Source organism: Passer montanus, unplaced genomic scaffold, assembly GCF_014805655.1.
Source record: "Passer montanus isolate IOZ18808 unplaced genomic scaffold, ASM1480565v1 scaffold26, whole genome shotgun sequence".
Classification (NCBI taxonomy): Eukaryota; Metazoa; Chordata; class Aves; order Passeriformes; family Passeridae; genus Passer; species Passer montanus.
Window position 1 is genome coordinate 1,456,088 of NW_024367261.1, and position 23,025 is coordinate 1,479,112.

Here is a 23,025-nt window from a genome sequence, read left to right on the forward strand (position 1 = left end):
AAGCTAAGGGGTGTTAAAGAAGGTGAAGGCTGGCTCAACACCTTAAGTTTTCATCCATCTTATTTTCAACATTCTTACTTTAGACTAACAATTTTCAATATTGTTACTTAGATTAAAAGAAAACCCATCAATCCTGCTTCTAAAGGAAATTCACAAACTACTTTCGAAGTGGAAAGCAAACTAAAATAACAAGCAAATAATTTGAGGGCTCTTTATGCCTAATTTCTCCCTATGCCCTCCATTTGATTTCTATCTGATTTCTATCTTCATCTAATAGAGAAACACTTTCATTCACAAGAGTAGGAAATAATTTCTCAGAGTTGGAATGAAGAACTGAAAGGAATCACAGAACATGTATACTGTGATACATCAATTTCTTCTTTAGTTTTCTTCCAGAGTTGTGTCTTTTCTTAAACACTGGTATCCTAAAGAAAGAATGGGTTGCTGTACCATGACTCATTCTGCTCCCAGCCTGAGGACCCACAGAGAGCTGAGCTGTCAAGGTTACAGATGCATCAGGAGTGAGGGGACACACGGACTGTCAGTGCAGGCCACACAGCAGATAGGGGTGCATCCAGTCAATGGATGAGGGTGTTTGTGTACATTTCATTAAGGGAACAAAAGTCACTGGAGCAAACGGTGCAGCTATTCCTTTTACTCCTTTGAATATTTGTCAAGGCAGTATTGCTGTGGATAAACATCCCTTTAGCTTATTCCACCTCTGAAAGCTATTCAGTGTTTAAAAGCAGACATGCACTTTAATTCAAGGACATTCAAGGATGCATAATGAATGTTACTCTTCTACTTTTTCCATGAGATAATTTTTCCAGTTGATTTCCCCTATCATTTTCTACTAAAAGATGAGATTAATAAAAAAAAAAAGGATATAAGCAAATTGTGGTGAAATATAACTAATATATTGTACTACTACTCCTGTTTTACTTTTAAAACAAAGTAGAAACTAATAATAGTTTAAGTGCTATGAACCACAAATCTTTTCTTTAACAGAACTCAGTGGAAGGCCTGGGTGATACCTTATAGATGAATGTAGCCTATTGACTCCATAAAGGAAAATATTTAGACAGTCTTCATCTACAGTTTTAGGATCTGTAATGGCTTAGGTATCTCCTGCTTATTTTTTTGGTAATATTTTGGAATATTACTTGGTTTTGTCAACTTTCCTGGCAATGCAGAGCAGTCAGTGGACAGTCTTTCCTCCCATCTGCTTGCCATGGCCTCTGCCATTGAGCTGTCTTGCAGATTGGGGCAGGGGCATCCCACGAGTCTTTGTCATTGTCAGTGAAAATGCCAGGTTAGAAACTTTCTCTCTGGAGACTCCCACAGAAAGTTTTGATGGTCCCACCTATTGCCAGCATATTTTCCCTGTGTGTTGAGGCAAGCCAGTGAGCTGGGAAAATTAAACATTATAGAATAAGCACTTGTGCTACCAACCATTCCTTCCCTTACTGGCAGGGAGGATCTGGTTTTGTTGTTAGTCTGGGGCCCTGTTTATGCCCCTCTGGCCAAGCAAAGGGCACGCTAAGCCTTATGGAAATGTGAAAATCCTCCTGTGCTCTGTGCAGGAGCATGGTGTTTCCTATCCATTCCCCCCGCCCCTTTCTGTAGGGATGATGTGTGAGGAAGGAGGTGTGGCCAGAAAGTTGCTGCTTTCTAGTTTTTCTTGGCTCTGGCAAAGGCCTTTCTGTTCAAGGGTAAATGACAGGGACCTTGATGCCACTCTAAATCTGCAGGGATGTCTTAAAGGTCCCCAGAAGGACCAGATTATGTGACAAAGCATGAAGCACAGCTTAGGTATAACAGAGAATTTGATCTTAAACTGTGGCTGCTTTAAACAGCATCTCAGACTAGACCTCTATTGCCAACATTTGGGCATGAGCTTAGTCTGCAGTGAGAGGCTGGTGGTTAATGCACAAGTGTGGAAAAAGAAGCATGGGAAAGTTCCAGGTTTGATAGCTAAGTCCATCTGCCAAGGTATTTTTGCTTTGTTTTTGCTTTAACTTGCTTTGTACACTGGAAAATCAGGAGGGGGGAAAAACCCCACTATTTAAATAGGGCTTTTTCTAGCTGTGTTCAGCTGAGTCCCATGGTTATTAGACAGAAGAAAAGACGTATTAATTTTTACCAAATCATGTTATAGCAAGCTAGTGTGCATAGTTTAGTAAAATACTTATTTTCTGAGTAATTTTAGCACGTCCTGGCTTTTAAAAGCATAATTTCCAAAATAGATAATAATAATATTAAAAAATATATTAGCTCTACTTAGAGTAAATATATTTTGCTTCTACCTAGCAGAGGAACCATTTTGCATCCTACTGAAGTGGCTTCAAGGGGAGGATAGGACCTTATTAAGATAGACTCAAAGATTTGACCACATGCTATTTTTGAGCTTTAGTTCCTTGGTCTTACCAGGGTGAGTTTCAGAAACTTATGTGTGAACCGGATGAAACAATAGCAGCAAAGGTAGGATGCCATACCAAGCTGAATAAGGACCTCAAAGCCCATTACCATTTTAATGATGACATTGTTAAGCAAAGTAGCTTCAAGATTAAATCGTTTGCTTAATTAAGAAAAACTAGCTACTTATCGAGTGTTTTACCTCTAGCAACCAAAATACAGCAGTGTTTTCTTTTGGAACTCAGCTCATGTAGTTTCAAAGATGTTTGCAGCTGAAGACTGCCAGTCACTCACTGCACTTACGAAACAGGTTTAAAAGCAGACACGAGTAACAGGATGTGACATAGGCGCTCCTCAGCACAGCATCTGACGCATCCTTGTACTTTTCTAATTACTTTGAAAGAGGCTGCTTAAGTCTGGAATGCAACAGGTCTCCCTAAAGTTTGAATCCAACAATAAAGCCTTAAGAAAGGTGTATCCCCGCATGTATCTTATTGGGAATTATTTCAGTGAACTTTTGCTTATCAGTATTGAAAAGATGTGTTAAAACCAGTCTGACAACTTTTTTTTTCGTAACGCCATGTGCTGGAGGGCCTTGAGAAAACACTTTTGAAACAATATCAGAGTTGAGCTACTGAAATGCTTTGAACAAGAAGAATGTTCATTAAACATATTCCCCTGCTTTTTGTCCTGTCCCAAACAACAAAAGTAAAATATTTTACAATTTATAGCCCCTTTTCCAGTGAGATGCTACAGCAAGAGCTAGGAAGATTTGCATCTTGCAAGTAAGAACACGATGGACTTAAAATGTTTAACCTACTCTGCTTTTTTTTCAAAATTTTAGCCGTGAATTTACTGGATCCTGTTTCAAAACATGCATGCAAAAGCCTTAATTACCCACCCAGCTCCCCTTATCTTAATTCACTGTAAGTCAGCCAACACCCACGGGAGAGGCTCTGCAGTGACTGGACCATGAGAGATGCAGACATTTCGTACTTCACTGGAAACAGTCACTGTGGTATAATCCTGCTTTCTCCGAGTTCCTATTAACTAGCACTCCTTGAAGTGAAATTAGGTTTCATTGCCCAAGGCTGTACTCTTTTCTCTCCCGCAAAAGGGCTGTGCTTCAGGTCACAGGTCTGTGCACGGGTCCTCCCACCCAAGCCCAGGGCACAGTGAGAGCGCCTGCCTGACAGATCAGCTCCTCTGCAGCCACCTGGCAGTGCCTGTTCTGCACTGAAGGTCTGAGGAGGGAAGACATGGATACAGAATTTGCAAAGCACACCAGCTTCCTGACTCCCCATTTTCCAGCCGCAGATTTCTCAGTACTTCTCAGCATCCCATTTTTGGATGTGTAACAAAGCATTTCAGGTCAGAATGGGTTAATTCAGCACCTCTGAAAAGTACAGTCTGATTGTGTACAGCTTGCTCTGAAAAAAATGGGACTGAGTGCCACAAAACCAAAAAAAAAAAAAAAAAAAAATTAGAGGAAATTGTAGATGTCACTTTGCGGGAGACATTTCTGACACAAAAACTGATGCAAACAAATAGTAGCACCATGCTAGAGTGAGAGGGACTGGGTTTGAAGCATACCAGCTAAGACTAAACATGAAATTCACCTAGAGAGTAAGAGCCTTCCAGTACAGCAGGTCAGCAGCAGAACAATTTAAGAAAAATCAGGATATTGAGAGAAATGTATTACAAAAATGTACGGCCTAACTCTAGAAATGCTCACGAGACATGCTACCCAGCAGGGAATGATAAAGGAAGAATCACCTTTACATCTAGGGCTGTTTTGAAGAGCTGCCATTGATGGTGGTTCTTCATAGACATTCCTGGGAGCCATGTCTGTGTCTGTTTTAGTAACTAGGAAATAGATGGTGGATCCTGCTATTGGCAGGACCTTTTACACATCCATCTTGCTATTTTCTTTGAAGTCTTGGGTAATCGCAAACAAGAGTCTCTGTAGAGATGATTTCTGCCACACAGGAAACACCTGTACACTCTCCTCAAATTATTTCTCCATGTGACAAACGCACACCAGCTCTGCTGTGTCACAAGGTCTTTTCACCCTAAAAGTTAAGGTCAGGAGTGAACCACATTAAAAAAAGGACTGGATAAGGCAAAATCCTTCCCCTAAACCTTTCTTCCTTTTGCCTCCTACTCTGTCTTCTCTGGTTTTTTTCCCCCTGTATTATTCAACCCACAGTTTGCCTTCCTAGCAGCATCAATCATTCCCCATGTTTATTTTTGTGTCTGTTCCTGAGTCGTCAAGGACCAGCAGATTATTTTTTTACTACCAATGTGTGTAGAGCAGAGCCACAGGCTGGTTTGCACTCAGAAGCTGTAAAAGTAGGAGTGTACCAATCATTGATGCAATTTCTGCAATTTCTAAACATTTTTCTTTAAACATGATTATACAGCTCACACCTCTCTTCCTTGATTAACTGGATCCTGCTCTATTTCATGCACTGAAATGCACTCTTTTGATACAAGCTAGGAGAGGGGGCTCCTGTTCCTGGCTTTTCTACATCTTGCTGATTAGCTGCCCTCTCACTGTCTCTGTTCCTTCAGCTGTGCAGCAGTACTCCCAAAACTGTCTGTTTTATTATAAAGTGAGTTAAGATTCTTGATGAAGAACATGGGATTAAATTAGACAGCCAGAGCTGTTGCAGAAGTATTATATATGAGTATCACTGCAGGGAGAGTTCTCCAACACCTTATTAGTACACACAAAGCAGCAAGAGTTTATTCAAGGTTAGCATCTTCTGCTCTTAAGCTTGGCTATGGTCGAATAGCATCTTAGATAAGAAAATACTTGTGCAGCATGATATCATTAGTGTGGTCTGCTTCAGACCTTGTCAAGATCCTAGCAGAAATATTTGTAATAAGGAAAAAAAAAACCTAATTCTCTTTTAACCAGTTATTAACCTCAAGACAGTCTATACTTACAAGGAAGTAATAAATGGTGTACAAAGAGCCTCTCTTCCTTTGTTCTCCGAAATCAGGATGGTTTCTATTAATTTAAGTGTTCCTATTTTATTACTAAGTGCTTCTGTATATATCTTAATATTGTACAGAAAACTGATAGTAGGTGAATTACACAGTTTTGAAATTCCTTACAGTTATTTCTGTAACTTTATCTTTTCTTGGAGCAGGCCTCAGAAATTAGTCTTATAGGATGTAGCAAATGTTGGATAATTCAGGAACAGTTTTATAAGCTCTTAGATCTGTTGGTTACACTGCCTTTTTTCTTGCTGTTGAATATGCCCAGCCAGACACTGAAGATTTTTTTTAAGAGAAACACAAAGTAACTTGAAATTTATATCCTCCCAATTAAAAAAAACAGTAATTCATTGCACTGAGTCATGTAAACAACTTTGATACCAGAGGCACTGCTCCTTAATCTGATATCTGAATTTATGAATGGATATTTTCGGTTTCATTTTTAAAAGCAACTGAAATGCACATGCAGATTTAGGGTTCTGGATAAGGGAGGAAAGTAATTACATTGCATCTTCACTCTTCTCCAACTCATCCCCTAAAATATAATTTTGCACCAAAGCAGCAGTGTAAGATGCATAACAGTTGTACGTGTTGTACATTTATTAATCTGAAGCTGAGCCTTTTCATCCTTACACCATTTTACCTCCAGGTCCTGTCTGGGTCAGACACACATTTTCCAAAGAATGCCCCAGAAAGCACTCTGCAGGTGATATTATAATTCTGGATATTCCTACAATGGACCAGTGTGTCTGTCTCATGGGACCGAGAATTTTGCTTTGTAGAGTTAATGTTAATGCCAAATGATAAATAAAATGCTGAAATGAAAAGTAGGCCCCAAAGAATGGAAAGCACTGTAATAAGTCAACATTTATATTTCTAACTGCAGATGCTGTGAGGTCTGCAGGAAGGGTTTATGGATGAGACACAGCCAGCAGGCAGCGTGCAGCATCATCACTTTGAGCAGGTTCACCAGAATCCTGCAAAGTCACAAAGCACACAGCTATTCAATGCTTAGGTTAATAGCTCGTGGAGCATTCTGATATTCAGAAGCATTTGGCAAACATCTAGTATTACTAGATGTTTAAAAGTGTTTGCAGGTCACTTTTACAAGGGGATGTCTGTTACACAATATTATTAACTGCTCTCTCTGCTGTTATCTGTGCATTAACCCCTTCCACTGCACCGGGAGACTATTCTGGTGTTAGATAGCTGACTCCATCCTCTAATTTTTCATGCATAGAGACTATAGCAGAATACCTCTTTAGGAGATCATTTTGTCATTGTGTGTACAAATAATTACTGTTTGATAATCAAAGAAAACCTTACTGAACATATAATTTTTCCAATTATCTATACAAACACCTCTTTACTTACGTCACTCTTCTCTAAAGTATTTCTTCATTATATTATTTGTATTCCTGAAAGCCATTTCTTTTGTGTTCACAGCAGTGCTCCTATCTCCCCTTAATCACAGTGGTTTCCACCACTTTTCCCAACTGTTTAGAATTCATTGGAAACAATCTGATTTGTTTCCTTAGTAATAGTTTTCCAAGTGCTTCAACATGCTGCAGCATATTTTACAAACTGTAGAAGATTCTAAATGAATATTTCTCATCAAGTTTCACTTTTAAACTAATCCCAAGATGCAGGAAAATATTTCCATTGATTTCCATCCTGTTTTCATCAGAGATCACACAGCTGGTTATATTAATCATGCTATTAATTTCTAAAATGAGATGACTGTAGTTTGGCATCTAATTTGTACTCACATGCTTAAGTTTCAGAGTTGCTCAGCAGCCATAGAAGCAATGAATGTGCTCCACACTTCTGAAAATCAGGCTGTGTAAGTGCCTAGAAAATACAGCATCAAATATTTGACTAGGGGCATCCTAATAGAAGAAAAAAAAAATAACCTTTTAAAAAATTTATTGAATATGGGTGAAGTATTGCTTCCTAGCAGAAAAAGAGCACATGACTCAATGGATCTCATGCTCATTCAGAAGTGGCAGATCTGATATGCATATTTATAATGTTTGGCAAATGTAGTGATTTTTCCTTGTAAAAACTATGATGTAATTGCTAATCCTACAGTCTGATTTTACATATTTGTTTCACTTTTTAAATTCTAAAAAATGTAATATTGTGTTCTGTAAAATTTGGAGAGAAACAGCTGGCATTGGGAAATGTGACATTATGTATTTTACTGATCCTGAAAGCTTAGTTTAGGCCCTCCTGATTACATGAAGTTCCCTCTTCTCACATAGCCCTGGGATAATTGGATGGTATAGCATTCAAAAGCCTTTTGGATGCTAAAATAATCATGCATTAACCCTACAAACATATTTGTGCTTTGATGTTCTCACCACTTAGCTGCTAGCCGAATAATTACAATTCACTTGTGATCAACTTTCATATGGTAAGAGTGATAGCAATGATAAAGAGAGTGAAAAAGTTGCAATACACTTGACATGTGTTTTTAGTTCATATGAAGAGGGGACATCAATTTATAGGAATTGATATGGAGCACACCATGCAATTAAAACTTTTGTTCCCCATTTCATTGCTGGAGGGAAGTGGAGTTTGTGCTCGGTGGTGGGGAGCAGCCACAGGAACTGGTTGTGGCTCTCTGGCTGAGATAAGTTTATGCTGTTCCCTTTGGCAAATCATTGTCTTATAAATTCCTCCATGCTTTGTTCAAAGTACAGCTGTGTTTCAATAATAACTTATTTCTGTATAATTCTAGTTTAGTGGTTTTTATTACATATGCTGCTAACATTTTCACACGAGTATCCCAGCTGTACAGCAGCCCTCTTGCAGTCAGCACTAGCCCAAAATCATGCCAGGAACTGTCTGTATTAATTTCCATGCTACCAAACTTTTGTATACTGAACTATGATACACCACTCCCATCTTACTTTCTCTTGATTCCACTGTTGTCCCAGCTCTCCAAAACTCACCACTTTTATGCCAATTTAACCTCGATTTACTACCACAAGATTTTGCTGTTGTTCCTACTTACATGCAACATACATGTTGTTCCTATTTTATCCATGTACCAAGTTTTGCAACAGCTCTCAGTTTCCAGATAGGAAATCTGAGCCTGTTCATTCTTTTCCAGTGTGGTTTGGTAATGTGGTGTTCATCATAGGACAGGACGAATGATACCAGCTCTACTGAATCACCACATTCAAGTTAGTGCAGGGAATATTTCCTCTGTTTTGCAGTGTCATTAAACTGGAGTCTAGACCAGGACCATCAACAGGGGATCTGTCTTTGAGATTATCCCAAAAAAACGGCATGGACTGTGGTGAATTCTGTCCATTGGCTGGTGGACCAGGGAGCAATGGAAAAACATCAGTCTGGAGTTTACTGATTAAGTCTGTGCCTGGAGAACAACAGACTAGTTCTTCTGAGGTGAATCACTCCCATTTACAGCAGAAACCACAGTTCTGAATCTCAAGTCACATAGGAGAATATCAACTACAGTCCTTTTTTGCATATAACCATAGCAAAACTCTCTAAATACCAGATAAAAACAAAAGCAATCTTACTTTTCAGTCAGGACACTCATTTTGCTTTCTAGCCTTACTTAGCGTGTGTATATGTGTGTGTAGGGGGATAAGCAACTGTGGAGGGAATTAGTGTACTTCAACAGAAGGTCCTCATTTTTACATGAGGACCACTGTTCTGAAGGCTCTAAGATTAATTCATCACATTCATTTTAATGTGTTTTTTTTTAAATCAGGCTTTTCATCCAAATCTCAAGAGGCAAGAATACAGTTCTCCCATCCACTGTGCCACTGGTCACCTTAGCAGTGTTCTCCTCAGCCTCCTCTTGGATTATCTGCTATATAACTCTTATTCTAGTGACATTAGGCTCTACCCCCAGGACTTTTCTTGGGGGTCTTTTGTGTGTGGTTTTTTTTTTAATTTGTTTATTTGCATTTAATAATTTTAAAAATAATTTTGCTAAATTATTCAGGTTGCTCATTTTATCTTCAGCCATTTCTGAAAGGGAAAGGTCATGGAGGAAAATAGCACAATGAAACAAGCTCAGAAGGTGTATATTAAATGAGCACATAAGATTGTTCAGGAAATTATTAGAGAAAATCTTATCTGCAGTTGCCATTTAATCCAAATTTATAGCTCAGAAGATTATTCATCTGCTGAATTTAAAGAGCCACAGCAGTCTATTACCAGCTCACAAGAGGCTGCAGGAAAAATTTTGCATGAGTGTTAGGATTTCAGGATATTTTCATAGACATTAATCAAAAGAGATTTAATCCTTTGCTGTAAACACTGATTGCAAGCTAAAAATTGGGAGTTTCTGCCCTTTCTAGTTACTTGGAGTTCTTTTGAGGAAGAGGCTGATGTCTGTGCCTTGTTCTTAGAAATCATTTGTTTCAAGAGTTGAGATTTCCACACAGTGAATCATTTCAGGTAACAGCTCTCTTGCACTCATTTTGATAAATAGGGGTTTAGGGTGTTTTTCCTTTTCAAGTTTCAGTTCAGTTAGAGTACAGCAAAGCAATTGAAAACAAAAACAAAAACAAAAACAAAAACCAAAACAAAAAGTTTATCTAGCTACCAAATCTTTCCTCCCTATATGTTCATTAAGAGAAGTTTCACCTTCTTTGTATTGCACAGAAGGAAAGAAGATTATGGAGAATATTATCTGTTAAGTTGAAGACAGGAATGCAGAAAACGTATTGAGAATACTTTCTTGTCAAGAATCCCTTATTTGAAAACAAGTGAATGTTGAATGATAAATAAAGGTAAAAGGACTTAAATGCTCTTACCCACATTGCCCTAAATTCATACACTTTGCAATTACTGAGTTTTCTTTTTGTAGAAGCAAATACTTTCCTGAATGAAAGCTTCAGAAGTTATCTAAAAAATGTCTGTATCTTACACCCCTCTGGTCTGAACAGCTTTTCATTTGCCAGGAAAAACCTTGTGCTGACAGTTTTTGCTGTGGTGGTGGAAGTCATGTCAGTAAAAGAATTCCTTTTACCTCTCTTAATCATGTATCCATTATGGGCAATCTGTTAATAGGCCATGGCTGTTTTGACAAGCAAAGAGCTCTCCTGGTGTAGTTACAGCCCTATACAGTGCAGCAGAGGCATAACTACCCCCAGTACCACTTACAACAGCAAAACTCTGCTTTTGCCAGCATGGTTATCTTATCATTGTCTGAATGACACAAGCTGCGCTGGTGAAAGTATGGTTCTGACTGCATAACTCTGAACATTCGCTGCCTTTGGTAGCACAGCTGGATTGTAAGCTCAGTGCAAACCATATCCCTTTGCACATCTGCCTGCAGAACTTTATGGCATAGACCTGACCCAGTGCAATTTTGCTTCTCATTTAAGGAGGCACAAAGCACAATTTAATAGGTACAAAAGCATAATGACTCTTTTCACACTCATTTACCTGAGCCCCACCATTTTCTTCTGCCTCCTCCTTGATTCTTTGCCTACTGCATCCATTGGCCATTTTTTCCTGGTAGTTTTGTTCTTCTCTTCTCCAAATCCTGTCATTGCAGCCTCCCCCAAGTTATATTAATCTCTGCCCTTGAAAGTTGTCCTGCTTTTTCCTTCCCTGCAGGGTAACTGCTTCCTTGCCTACTTTCTTCATGACTGCTGCCTCACTTCCTATTGCTTCACTTCTCTGCTGCTTGCTGGCCCTCTCTGCTGCTGTGTGAGTGCATCTCAAAGCACTGACTACCATCTTCTCCCTGGAACGGGGATTTCCTTCTTCCCCACCCCCTTTTCTATTTGCACCCTGTAAGCTATAATTAGCTGTGACCCAAAGTTAAGAAAATAAAAATGCAGGCGAGAAAAATCAAGAGAAACATCCTAACAGCAAAACCAGCAAGGGTACAGCCCAAGCTCCCAACAGAAACTGTTGAATTCTCTGTAACTGAGAATACTTGAAGCTAAACCAAGACAATACTGAAAAGTGTACTGTGCAGGGAATTACTGTGGCAGCCTCAGAAAATGGATAGTAGGTGTTTTCCACCTCTAATCTATGATACCAAAAGATAATAAGTGATGTTTCAACTGGATATTGCCACCTTCCTTTAGCTGCCACTCTCCTCCATTTGAACAACTGAACGTGACTTTGCTGTTAACATAAGCATTTATTTTGTTCTTAAACATAAGCATTTCTTTTGATTGTGAGAGGTTTCAGAATCCACTCTCCCTAACAAATGAGACACAAGGAAACACACAGCTGGCTTACTACTTGCCTTCAGGAGGGAAAATAATCACATTTAAGCTAACAATCAATTAGGTGCGAGAGGCTGGGTGGTCAGTAAGAATGAAACACATTAGTACCAAATCACAAGCTGGGCATTAAACACTGACTTCTTTTTGCACACCTGTGGGGTTTTTTTTTTTTTTGCATTGCCAGGCAACAAAAGTTTCTGGGCAACAATGCAGAGTTTTAAAACAAGTGAAAGTATTGCAGTGGGTGGTTTTGCTTATTGTTCTTTTAGCTGTTCTATCTCTACACTTGCACATGGATTATACAACCTGTTTCTGAGGCTCTACATTAGTGATCACAGAATTGCTTGAGAATGTAAATGTCAAACATCTACGCACTAGTTTTTTCATGCTATGTTTTCAAACAGTAGGCTGTGCTGCTTCAAAATTTGCTAAATAATTAAATATGCAGGAGGGAATGTTACTTAGTTTCATTCATTTAAAATATGCTATTTTTCATACTCCTCTTTGAGGAATTTGTGTTACCAAAACTGAAATAACACTCCTGTGCCTCTGTTTTTTGTTTTGGCTATAAGGCTGAAAGATATGTCAGCAGATTACCCTCTCAGTCATTCTCTATAGTTATGACCATATATCCTGCAAGAATAGGTTTAGGCTGGTGAACTTCTCCTGAAAGGGTTTAGAAACACTGGTTATTGTTACAAAAGTTTAGGTGAATAGTTTATGCTACTTTTTACCTCCTGAAAATTAGAGTTGGGGAAAGGGACTAGTTCAGTGTTACAAAAGTTTAGGTGAATAGCTTATGCTTTTTACCTCCTGAAAATTAGAGTTGGGGAAAGGGACTAGTTCATCAAGCTGATCCAGTCCCCAGAAGCAGGGCTGCTCTGCATTGCATCCATCTGCAGGAGACTCCCACAGTGAAAAGAGAGAAGGCGATGGGACCAGCAATTATTGCAGCCAGAAACTTCAAGCAGTCCTGCAATATGTCCTACAGGCTGTGATCTATGGGGGGGAAAAAAAGTGGTGTGGGTTTCAGAAACACTATCTTCATATTTCCATAGGAATCCTTAGCCAAGAGGTAGTCTTGGCTGGCTAGGTGAGTCAGCTCAAGGACTGTTTTGCACTGTTGAAACGTCTCAGAGCCAACAGGGAGCAAACACTTACACATGATCTTTTGCTGTTTTGTTATCGCTAACATACTGTCTGCTGAGAAGAGACACCCAGCAGAGAGGATGGCTTCGTGCCTGGAGAACTACACTGGGATTTTGGGGGAAATACTGGTTTTAATTCCAGCCCTGCCACTACCAGCCTGTTGGGATGTGCAGGAAAGTGCTTTTAAGCATGCTGGGATACATCAGCTTTTTTTTTCACTCTGTAAAGTCTAATGTTAAGATAAGTTTGGACTGAAGCTTTGCCTAGCTCATCCAACGCTGCCCTTGAATATAGTGAGTGGGGTTGTTGCAGGAACAAGTTCCACCACTCCCTTGTTCCCCCACTGCCCAGTTTCCAGAGGCCAGGTAGCTGAGCATGGTGGTGCATCACATTTCCCTGCATGGGGAAAATGGGAATGCTGTAGGATACTGTGTCTTCAGACAAATGTTCTGAGAGAGTTTGCAACTCATGTATTATGCTCTTCTGTGTGGTTTTCCAGTGCACAAATTCATAAAATTTTCCAAGCAATTTATAGGAAATATATTTAATTGAACTTTCCCCATTTTGTTTTGTATAATTACCCTGCCTCTATGGTGGTCACATTTGTCAGTTCTCGTTAGTTCTTAAGGGCTTTTTGACCCAAGAAACCTGTGTCTTGATGAACCCTTCTAAGCAAAAAAACCTTCAACCCATGAGAAGACTCAGCAATGGCATATTCGTTCATTTAAAGAAATAACTGGTTGAAACATAAAGGAAATTCAAACATTTCTTTTAGGTGTTAGGTCTTATAGACTTATTTCTCAAAGCTCTCAGGGTTATATTGTCTGATCCTCCAAGCAGGCTTTTCCCTGTGTTAGTATGTCAGCCGAGTTCTCCCTCTTGGCACGAGTGAGGACATCAGGAAAAGGATGGCAGCAAGAGGACGCCGGATGCTGAGCAGGCACAAGCTCAGGCAGGGCATGGGGCCTCAAATGCCTCTGACAGCCTCTGTGGCTGGACAGCCACAAGTCAGGGTGAGGGAGCTGGGGCTTGGCAGCTGCCCTCACCCAGCAGTCCTGAGGTGTGGTAAAGTCAGGGCCCAGTCCTGCCTCTCAGCATATAAAGTGTGCCTGGTTAGTCAGAGAAATGCCTTACTCCAAGCTGCTTTGGCTGAAAGGGACGTGTAAATTTGCAAGAAATTACAGTAATTTCTAAACACCGTGATCTAAACCAGAGAATGTTGATAATGTCTCATAAGATGGGGGAAAAAAAGATTTTCTAGCTAACGTTTAACTTCTCTCTTAACCCTAATGTTAGCTTTAGTCTCTGTGCTTTAAGACATCCTCAGGTTGTGGCCTTGATATAAGCTATACATCCTGTTTTTCTTCTCTCCTTGAATACCTTTAATCAGCATCTCTGATATTTAAATTGTGGCTGGGGGTGGAGTCGTCCTTTTCTTGGGACCACAGCAGGTGGCTTTTGTCACCAATATTGCTGTGTCATCCCGTGGGGTCAATGAATCTGGTAACACACTAAACATCTTCACAAAACTATTGTTTTTATTTCTACTATTGCTCATTGTATTTAACCTCATTGTGAAGGATCAGAGAGGTGTGTGAGGGTTACACAGAAGCTAGAGAAAGTCTTCTTGCCCCTGAGTGTGCTTACAATCACTGTAGGTATTCATGTCCCAATATCCAGAAAGTACAGAAAATATGAGTAGTCCTAGGAAAAAAACCCCAACTTTTTATTTATCTTGTTACAGAGTGGCCAGAGGAGATGGGATGAACCACAGTAATGCAAATAGTGAAAAGTGCAGAGTGAAGAGGATAGCTGTATCATGTAAGTCATGTAGTACCATTTTGGGAGAGTCATTCATAAAAGTGGGGTTTATTAGACAGAAATTACTTCTACCTTCTCTTTCATGGTAATAAGTAATAGAAAAAAAAGAACCATTTGCTCAACACTTCACATTCAGTACTAGACCACAGTGGTGTTTTACCTCTCTGATGCATTATAAAAGTTCAAATGACAGAAGGCTGAAAAAAGGAATTATTTCATTTCTCTTGCCCACCCATAGCCCAGAATAATTAATTCCTTAACTGTTAAAAGACATATCACTTTTTACTACTTTATAAGCCCTAATAGTTAATGGGTGTTTTAAGTTATGTAATAACTTTTTTTCATCATTCGGTTTGTTTTTGTTTTTGGGGTGTTTTGTTTTGTTTTTGGGGTTTTGTTTGTTTGTTTGTTTGTTGTTTTGGTTTGTTTTTTTTCAGTATTAATGTAACACACCCTAATAGTTAATGGGGGTTTTAAGTCATGTAATAACTTTTTTTTCATAATTGATTTTTTTAATTTTAATTTTCAGTATTAATGTAACACAGTATGTACTGGTTCATGCTTCATTCCATCTTACAGAAAGAACAGGGATAAGTGCTATAAAAATCTATCTGCATATTTTCTCCCAAGACTAAAATCATTATTTTCTTCAATGTGAGTTTTACATGTCCACCTTTTCAGAGCAGATTTCAGATGCTGAATTGAGAAACACTTGTTCTTCTATTCCATATATCTGCTTACTAAACTTCCCACATCGAAGGGCTAATGATTTTTTTTTCCAATTTGAGTTTTACATGTCCACCTTTTCAGATGCTGAATGGAGAAACAGTTGTTCTTCTATTCCATATATCTGCTTACTAAACTTCCCACATTGAAGGGCTCTTAAGCACCTCCAAGGTTATAAAATACATTGAGGATGGGAATCTTCATGTTAAGGTAGTCCAAAATGCCTCCAAAACTATTCTAGAAATATTAGGCAGAGGTTTATGAGACGTGTATTGCTAACCTCCAAATATGATTACCCACACAGGAATTTTCACCAGTTTCAACTGCAGCTACTTGTGTAAATAAATGGGTGTGCAAACCAGGCCCATTCTCTGTGAGTTTGCATGTGTGTGCCATGAAGGCTTAAATCACAGCAGACTTCCAATGTAAATAGAATGTTTCAAGGGCTGAGCCTGAGATGGATAAACTGCTCAGGTTTTTGATTAATTGGATGCCTGTCAGCAAATGATACTGAGTAAAGCTGCTGAACTTACCAGCAGTTCTACCACTGCAGATTGGCAGGTACAATGGGGACAGAGATGAAAAGGTTAAAGATACTTTTATTAAGATAAATTTATTTTTAATAATTTCCTTTTTTTTTGTTTGGTAAAATAAGAACCTTAGAACAATGAGAATGTACTTTCTCTCATGTTTGTTGCTAATATTGTGGGGTAAACTATGATATTGCTCCTCTATCAGTCAGCCACTCTGCTTGGGTAGTACTACTCAGAACTCAGTAGAGAGCACAAGTGGCAAAAATTGAGCCCACAGAAACCACCACATCATACGCATGTTAAAGCTGCAGTTTCACGTTCTGAATATACGTGTGCTACCTTTCAGTTCTGCAGTTGTGGCATTTCAAGCTCCCAGTTCACCAGACCTGTGCGTGTTTTACTCGTGAGCCCAGAAGGGAAGAGGTTTATTACTGATGTGAACCACAGCTCATGGCTTTGAGACAGGACCTGTGTATTCCTGACTTGTATGCCTTTATCCAGTATTTGAAAAAATGGTGCAAATGAAGTTAATCATGACACCTCACACGCAATAGTCTGTGAAAATAGTCAGTTGAGGGCTTACTGCCCCAACCTGGAATTTCACCCTGTTTTTCAGGTGAATCCCTTTTCAATCAGGAGATAGGATACCATGTAAGTTGGCACAACCCTTTTGCCTAGAGGCCATGACTTGATTTCTTTAAAAAACGGGCAGAGACTCCAGGTTCCACATCACCAGTAACAGCTTTAAAAGGCCTAGTTTTAGTAGCTCTAGATATAGTGTAAATAACCATTTCCTTAAAGGTAAACTGGCTCCTCCTATACTTATTAGGCACTCCTCGGAAGCAGGGTTGGTTTACTTTTCTTTTTTTCTCATCGAGGTTTCAGGATGGAGTATTGCCAGGTATTTTGTTTTTATGTACTGTTATTATTTGTCACACAACTCTAAACCGGTACCACCTTTACAGTGAAATCCTCACCACTCTGAACACCTCTCCATCACTTGTTAAGTCTCCGACACCTTTGAACTTCTACTGCAGGGAAAGCGACGGGAAGGATGGTGCGTACGGTGCCGTGCAGCCTAACTACCTGTACGTGCCAGCGGCCGCATCTTGCCTTTGATCAGGCACCGCATTTGCACCTCGTGTTCCTGTGCTGATGTTCACGGTCCTGTTACATTTAACGCGTCCTTTAGGTCTGGATGGATGACTGACCCCTGCGGGGACCCAAATCGCGCAAGGACGAAAAGTTTCTGAGGAGCTAAACACAACCAGAAGGTGCCTCCTGCCCGCGGAGCAGCGAGCTGCGCTGCCCGCGGCCGCTGTACCTGGTGAGGCACCGGGCTGGGAGGCGGAGGAGGATGCACAGACATTTCCACGGCAGCGCAGAGCCCCGGTGAATTCCTTAAAGCCGGCGGCGCGGCACCGCCACCGGCGGCTCCGGATGCGCTCCAGCCCCGATCCGGGAGAGCGGCCGGCCGCCGGGGGACACGCACGGCGGGCCGGGAGCGCGGCCGGCCNNNNCCGCCGGAGCAGCGGGAGGGCGCGGGGCGCCGCGTGGCACCTGGCCGCCCCCCCGCTCCCCCCGCGCCTGCCCCGGGCATCCCGCTGCTGCGCTGCCGGGCGGAGAAGGGAGGGACGGAGGAAGGGTGGGGGGGGAAAGTTGTGCTCACTCCTCTCCTTGGAAGCGCCCCTCCCTCCCCGCGACGAGGGCGAGTTAGAGATGCTATTTGCAACAGGCTGCTGCTGCTGCCGCGGTAGCGCGTCCCCGGGAGAGGAGCCGGAGCGACACGTGATGTGTCTCCTTATCAGGGTGCGCGGGGCAGCGCGGGGGCGGGCAGGGGGCGGGGGCGCCCGCGGAGCGCGGCGCGGCGGGGTCCCTAACCGTGCCCATCTCTCCCCTCCAGGGAGGCGCGGAGGACGGGAAGTTAGCGCGGAGTTGATGAACTTTGCACATCCACAGAAACGCCATTTTGATTCCTTTTTCCGGAACAAGTTTGCGGCTCCCTCCCGTGCGCGCTCCCCCCGGCGCGCCCCCGCGCCCCCCCGGCGGCCCATCCTCCCGGCATGTCGCGGCGCAAGCAGCCCAGCCCCAGCAAAGTCCGGCGTAAGTACCGCGGGGCTGCCCGGCCGCGGAGCTCCCTCACAAAGGGCAGGAGCGTGCCTTAACTCTGGAGTGATCTATTTCTTTTTTTTTTTTTCCTCTTCCTTTCTTTTTCTTAAGGGGGGGCAGGAAGAAAGATGAGGAAAAATAAACTTCTGGGAGGGGGCAGGCGCGGGCGTGAGGACGTTGCAGCGTGTCGGCTGGTCGTGCGACTTATTTAAAAAATGAAATGCTTCTCAGAGGGGGGAAAAAAGTTTCCTTTAAAAAAAAAAAAAGGAGGAAAAAAGTTTGGCTGGCAGCGGTGGAGATGATGATGAGTTCGTGCAGCCTCCCTCTTCCCTTCCCCCGCTCCTCCCTCTCCTCTCCTCCCTCCGCGGCTCCTGTTTTTTTTTTTTTTTTTTTTTTTTCTTTCCCTTTTTTTTTTCCCTTCCCTGTTGCAGACTTTCTACCAACCAGCGGCACCAGCCGCGGCGTTTTGCCTTCAGGACCTGATGCTCATCCATATTAAACCGTCTGAGCTCAGGAATCCGGCCAGATCATCCCCCCCCTCCTGCTGCAAAGTTTATTTTTAACCAGCCACCGCCACAATTTGGATGGGGCTGCGAGGAAGCAACATCTTCTAGCCCGGCTCGCCCCCGTCTCCCGAGCTTGCCTTTTAACTTTTCCTTCAGGCTTATTTTCCTGCCGGCGGTGGCGGCGGGTCCCGCGGCGGCCCCTGCCCGCTGTTCCCGGCTGGGAGGGCCGCGCCGGAGCTGGGAAGTTGGGATGAAGGCGCCCCTTCTCCGCAGGTAGAGCCGGCTTGCGCCGCGCATCTCTCCGCTGACTTTCCGCTCCCCCGGCAGGGCCGGGCGGCCGCGCCTGCCTTTCCTCGGCACCCTGGTACCTCTCCCCTCTCTTCTGTACCCCTCTTCCGTACTTTATTTGATTTTTTTCGCCTTTCCTCCACTTTCTCCACCCGCCCCCCCGTCTTCCTCCCCCTCGTCCCGGTAGGGACGTGCGTGTCCTTTCCCCTCCCGGCCTGCGCGGCGGGGGCGCGGGGGAGCCGTGCCCGGGGAGGGCGGGGGGCGCTGCCCCCCTGGGTCCCCCCCGTCCCGCTGCCTTTGTGCGGTGCCAGGAACACATCCCTACGCGGCGGGGCCAGCGGCGGGCAGGGACGCCTGGGCGGCGTCACCACTACAGGAAGGAGCCGGGCAGCATCCGAAGCTGAGGAGGGGTGTCCGGGCCCTCGCCCCCTTCAGCCCCATCTTGGCGGGGGTGGGGGCAGCGGCGAGGCAGAGGTGACCCCCTCCCTCAGTGGCGGTGTTTGAGGTGAAAACAAAGTTTGTGGCGGCGCGGCTGCCGCCCCCCCGGCGCGGTGCCCGGTGCGGATGGGAGCCGGCCGAGCCCCTCTCTGGGCGACTGCGCTCCCTCCCCATCGCCGTTGCTACGGGCCGGACACCCCCGGCGGCGCCGCGGGGGCCGCGCTGAGGATGCGAGGCAGCTCCTCCTGCCCAGCTCGTAGCACACGGGCTCGGCACCCCCCCGCCCCATCCGCCCGGGGTGAGGGGGCGCGGGGGTCGCGGGCCGGGCCGGGCCGGGAGCGGGGCGCGCCGAGATGCTGCAACTTTTTTTTTTTTCAGCAGAGGAGGGAGGGCGGTGGATTGAACTTTGTCATGTCGCAGATAAGTTTCCTTTGGCTTCTTCTCCCTGCACTTCTCCCCCGCCTCCCTCCGCACGCACGCTTGGGGTTTTTCTTTTTTTTTCTTCTTTCGTTTTTTAATAATTTTCCCCATTTCACTTCTGGGCTGCGATATCTTCGCCTGCTCGGCATCCTCGCGGGGTTGCGCAGAAGGAGGAGAGCGCTTCTCCTGGCTCAGCACATTTCCCTGCCCGGGCCGCTGTGCTGGGCTGCGCACCCCGCGGAGGCCCGGGCGCCTCCGTGCCCCGCCGCCCTCCCACGGCCGCGCCGCCGTGTCCGGCCCGCAGCTGATGCTCTGGTCCTGCTCGCCGAGGAGCCAGCATCCTGCCCGGGAGCCACTGGGCTGGCTGCTGCAGGGAAGGCGGGGGGCATACCAACCATTCAGTTTTAATCCCAACTCCCTCTTTCGCCTGTTTTCTCTTGGAGATAAGATCAAGTGTATTTACTTATTTGAGAAAGTAAACATCTAGTTCAGTGTGATTTGGGGGCAGTGGTCTAGGAGAGACAGCCAGTGCAGAGGATGTTTCCTACCATTCCAACATCCAGCCCCATGGCTTGGAAAAGAAATGGCTTACTAACAACAGGAGCAGTTGCTAAATAACGCCGTGTTGTCACTCCTGCAGTGCACAGTAGACAGCTGTTATGATGGCTGAAGTTTTTTCGTTGAGGTCGGTCGTTTTGACACAAGCACTGAGTTTTGTTACCGCAGTTCCTGTTTTCCACAGGGTCAGCGTGCGTGAAAGGGATGCAGTGACTCAGGGTCAGGCCAGCCATATTTGTTTTAGGTTTTAATTTTCTCTTTGAAGACTTAAGGGTATATAGTCTTTTCTTGGTGGGCCTGCATAATGCCGATTAGCCTTAACCGGAGTTGGGTACATCCAGGAAAGAATAGGCCCTTTTGTTTGTTAGAATCCCAGAAACAGCATGAATCCATCATCCAATCAATCAGAGTACCAGGGCTCTCCCTCACCTGCCGGCAGGGACGCATCCAGCCTCTCATGCTGCAGGGCAGCTGTTCCCGACCGAGTGTGGCCTCTTTTGCTCCCTCACCTTCCTCCTCCTGGCATCCGTATTTGGAACTGAATTAATATTGTGTAGTTGGAAAAATATCATCCTTTAAGTGCAATTGGGTAAACTTTTATTCTCCTTTCACTTCGCAGACAGCTTCTAGTTGTCAAATTTTTGTTTGCTCATCAGAAGTGACTATTTGTGTAGCCACTCTTACACATGTCTTTTGAGAACTAACAATGCTAAGGAATATATATATTTATTTGGCTTACATAGCAGAGAGTTGACTGTTTTTCTGGGGTTTTGGGGTTTTTTTTGGTTTTTTTTTTTTTTTTCCCATCTGGATCTGGGTGTTTGAAGCATCTTATTCTGTCTTAGCTCACCCAGGTTGTGATCCCATTCTTAACTCTTTACAGTATTCAGTAACCCTCTGACAAAATGGCTTTTCTTTTTGATTGAGGATTGGGAAGTAACTTCAAGTTTGAAAACTGGGAAAACTGAATCTCTTCAGTACCTGTCAGTAGTATATGTGATCTCTTTTGGTACCAAAGATAAGTGCAGTGTTTCCCAAAGTGTACAAACACTGACCTATGTAGTGCTTTCCTCACTCCTTAAGGATATTATCACTTTGCCTATGTTGAAGTAACACTACAGTCATAACAGTAGCTTGACTTTAGGCTGTGAAACTTTCTTCTTAAACAGAAATGGTTTTAATTGCTCTCAGTTGGATTGGATTTCTCATTTAAATAAAAACTGGTGATGCACTTACACTGTATAGATTAAAAACATATAGATAAATCCCTTTGGTTATATTCATTATCCCTTGTAAAAGTAGGTGGTGCTTAGAAGGTCATAGGATAAGTGTTGCTAAGCAGCTAAACAGAAGGATGCTAAAATTAACCTGAGTGTTTTTGAAAAGGATTCACTTTTTAAGTTGCAATATTTTTTTAATTGACTTAAAATACACCTTTTGATAGTAAGACATCAAAAAAATGTATACCTAGATGCATAAGTAAAGCTTTCCAGGGGACTGTGTCAAATGTTCAAATTATCTACATATAGAAGTAATTCTACCCTCCCCCAGTACACCTAAATTTTACTAACATCGGGCCCTTGATCTGTGCCCTTTGCAAATGTCCCTCCAGAGTTATCTGTTGCTCCAGGAGCATCTGATGTATGTTGGATAGCAGCCTGTAGGGACAGTCTTGGGAAAAAAGAAACTGCAGAAGTTCCCCAGGAACAGGCAGAAAACAAGTAAATCCTGTTAGTCTGAAATCTATGCATGTGTGGAAAAAGCCCCTTTTAACTTTTTGATGAATGATGCCTAAGTTTGGAAATCTCTGTTTTAGGTGTACACTCTTAAAACATGTGAAATCATGCCTTCCTCTTTCAGCACGATAAAGGTTGTTTTGAAATGAGTGTATTATTGGACCGTGTTACGAGACCAGTTTGCAACTGCTGCCTTGTTGATGTGGTAGCTTCTTTCTTGGGAGATAATTGTCTGTAGAGGAGGATAGTAGTGCTGCTTTCTGTTCTCCTGAAGGTAGTGAGAATGCTTCTTGCTCTCTGTCTTCCACCTCCTTTCTGAATTCAAGCAAGATGGACAGTCATAGGGTTACAGCTTTAAAATATGCCTTTTCAACAGCATTCTACAACTTGGAAAGGGGCCAGGAACTGCTTCGTGTTCTTTTGAGAGCAGCTTTATCATGGATGGAGTGCTCAGGTACCCTGCAGCTTTGCTGGAAAGTCTTTTATGGAGCAGATGTAAACTTTGAGGGTGAGAAGGAATTGCCTTCTGAGACAGTGCAACAGCTTTTTTCTTGTTTTGGGGTAGGAGACTTGAGTAGTTGTTGCTCAGCAGTTAAAGCAGATTTTCTTTGGGAATGCACATGAGGAATCCTTTCTCGGTGTGCATTGTTTTATTTTGTTTGCTTGTTTGTTGCTTTCTTTTTTAATATCCTACATAAACCAGCACCTGTGGGAGCTGTGGCTTCCCCCTCTCCCCCGCGCACATTTAGAAGAATCTTTACAGGCAGTGATTTCAAAGGCAGAACTTGGGTGACATTCTGGGAATGTCACTCTCTGGTGATACACTGAAAAGTTAAGGTATTTGTGTGGAGCCAGGATGGGCTTGAAACTTGCAGAGCTTTGCCAGGCCAGGTTTGGTTATCAGCATTTGATTACAAATGAGCATAGGTGAGGTTGGCTGAGGTGGGAAGTGCTGGCTGTGTTCTGGGGTACTTCTGAACAGGAATTTCAGGAGCATTGACTCTTTGTTCTTCTTTGGTGCAAGAAATCTGATGATGGCTTATCTTTGATGTCTGCCAGTGATGTTTTTCCCACCTGAAGGTGTTCCCTC

The 23,025-nt window shown here is 43.1% G+C and overlaps 1 protein-coding gene across 7 annotated transcripts in view; it reads left to right on the forward strand.

Moving 5' to 3' along the window:
• The first annotated feature begins 17,524 nt into the window (after window positions 1-17,524).
• The window catches only part of RREB1 (ras responsive element binding protein 1), a 122,016-nt gene continuing 116,515 nt past the window's right edge, over window positions 17,525-23,025 (forward strand). For 2 of the 7 annotated variants that reach the window (XM_039712021.1, XM_039712019.1), the window contains exon 1: window positions 17,698-17,983. Coding sequence is in view for 3 of the 7 variants with exons in the window: in XM_039712019.1 (XP_039567953.1) it covers window positions 17,944-17,983 (40 nt within the window). In the remaining 4 variants the exon portion in view is untranslated. The other 5 variants (XM_039712022.1, XM_039712024.1, XM_039712020.1 and 2 more) reach the window with 4 other exon arrangements.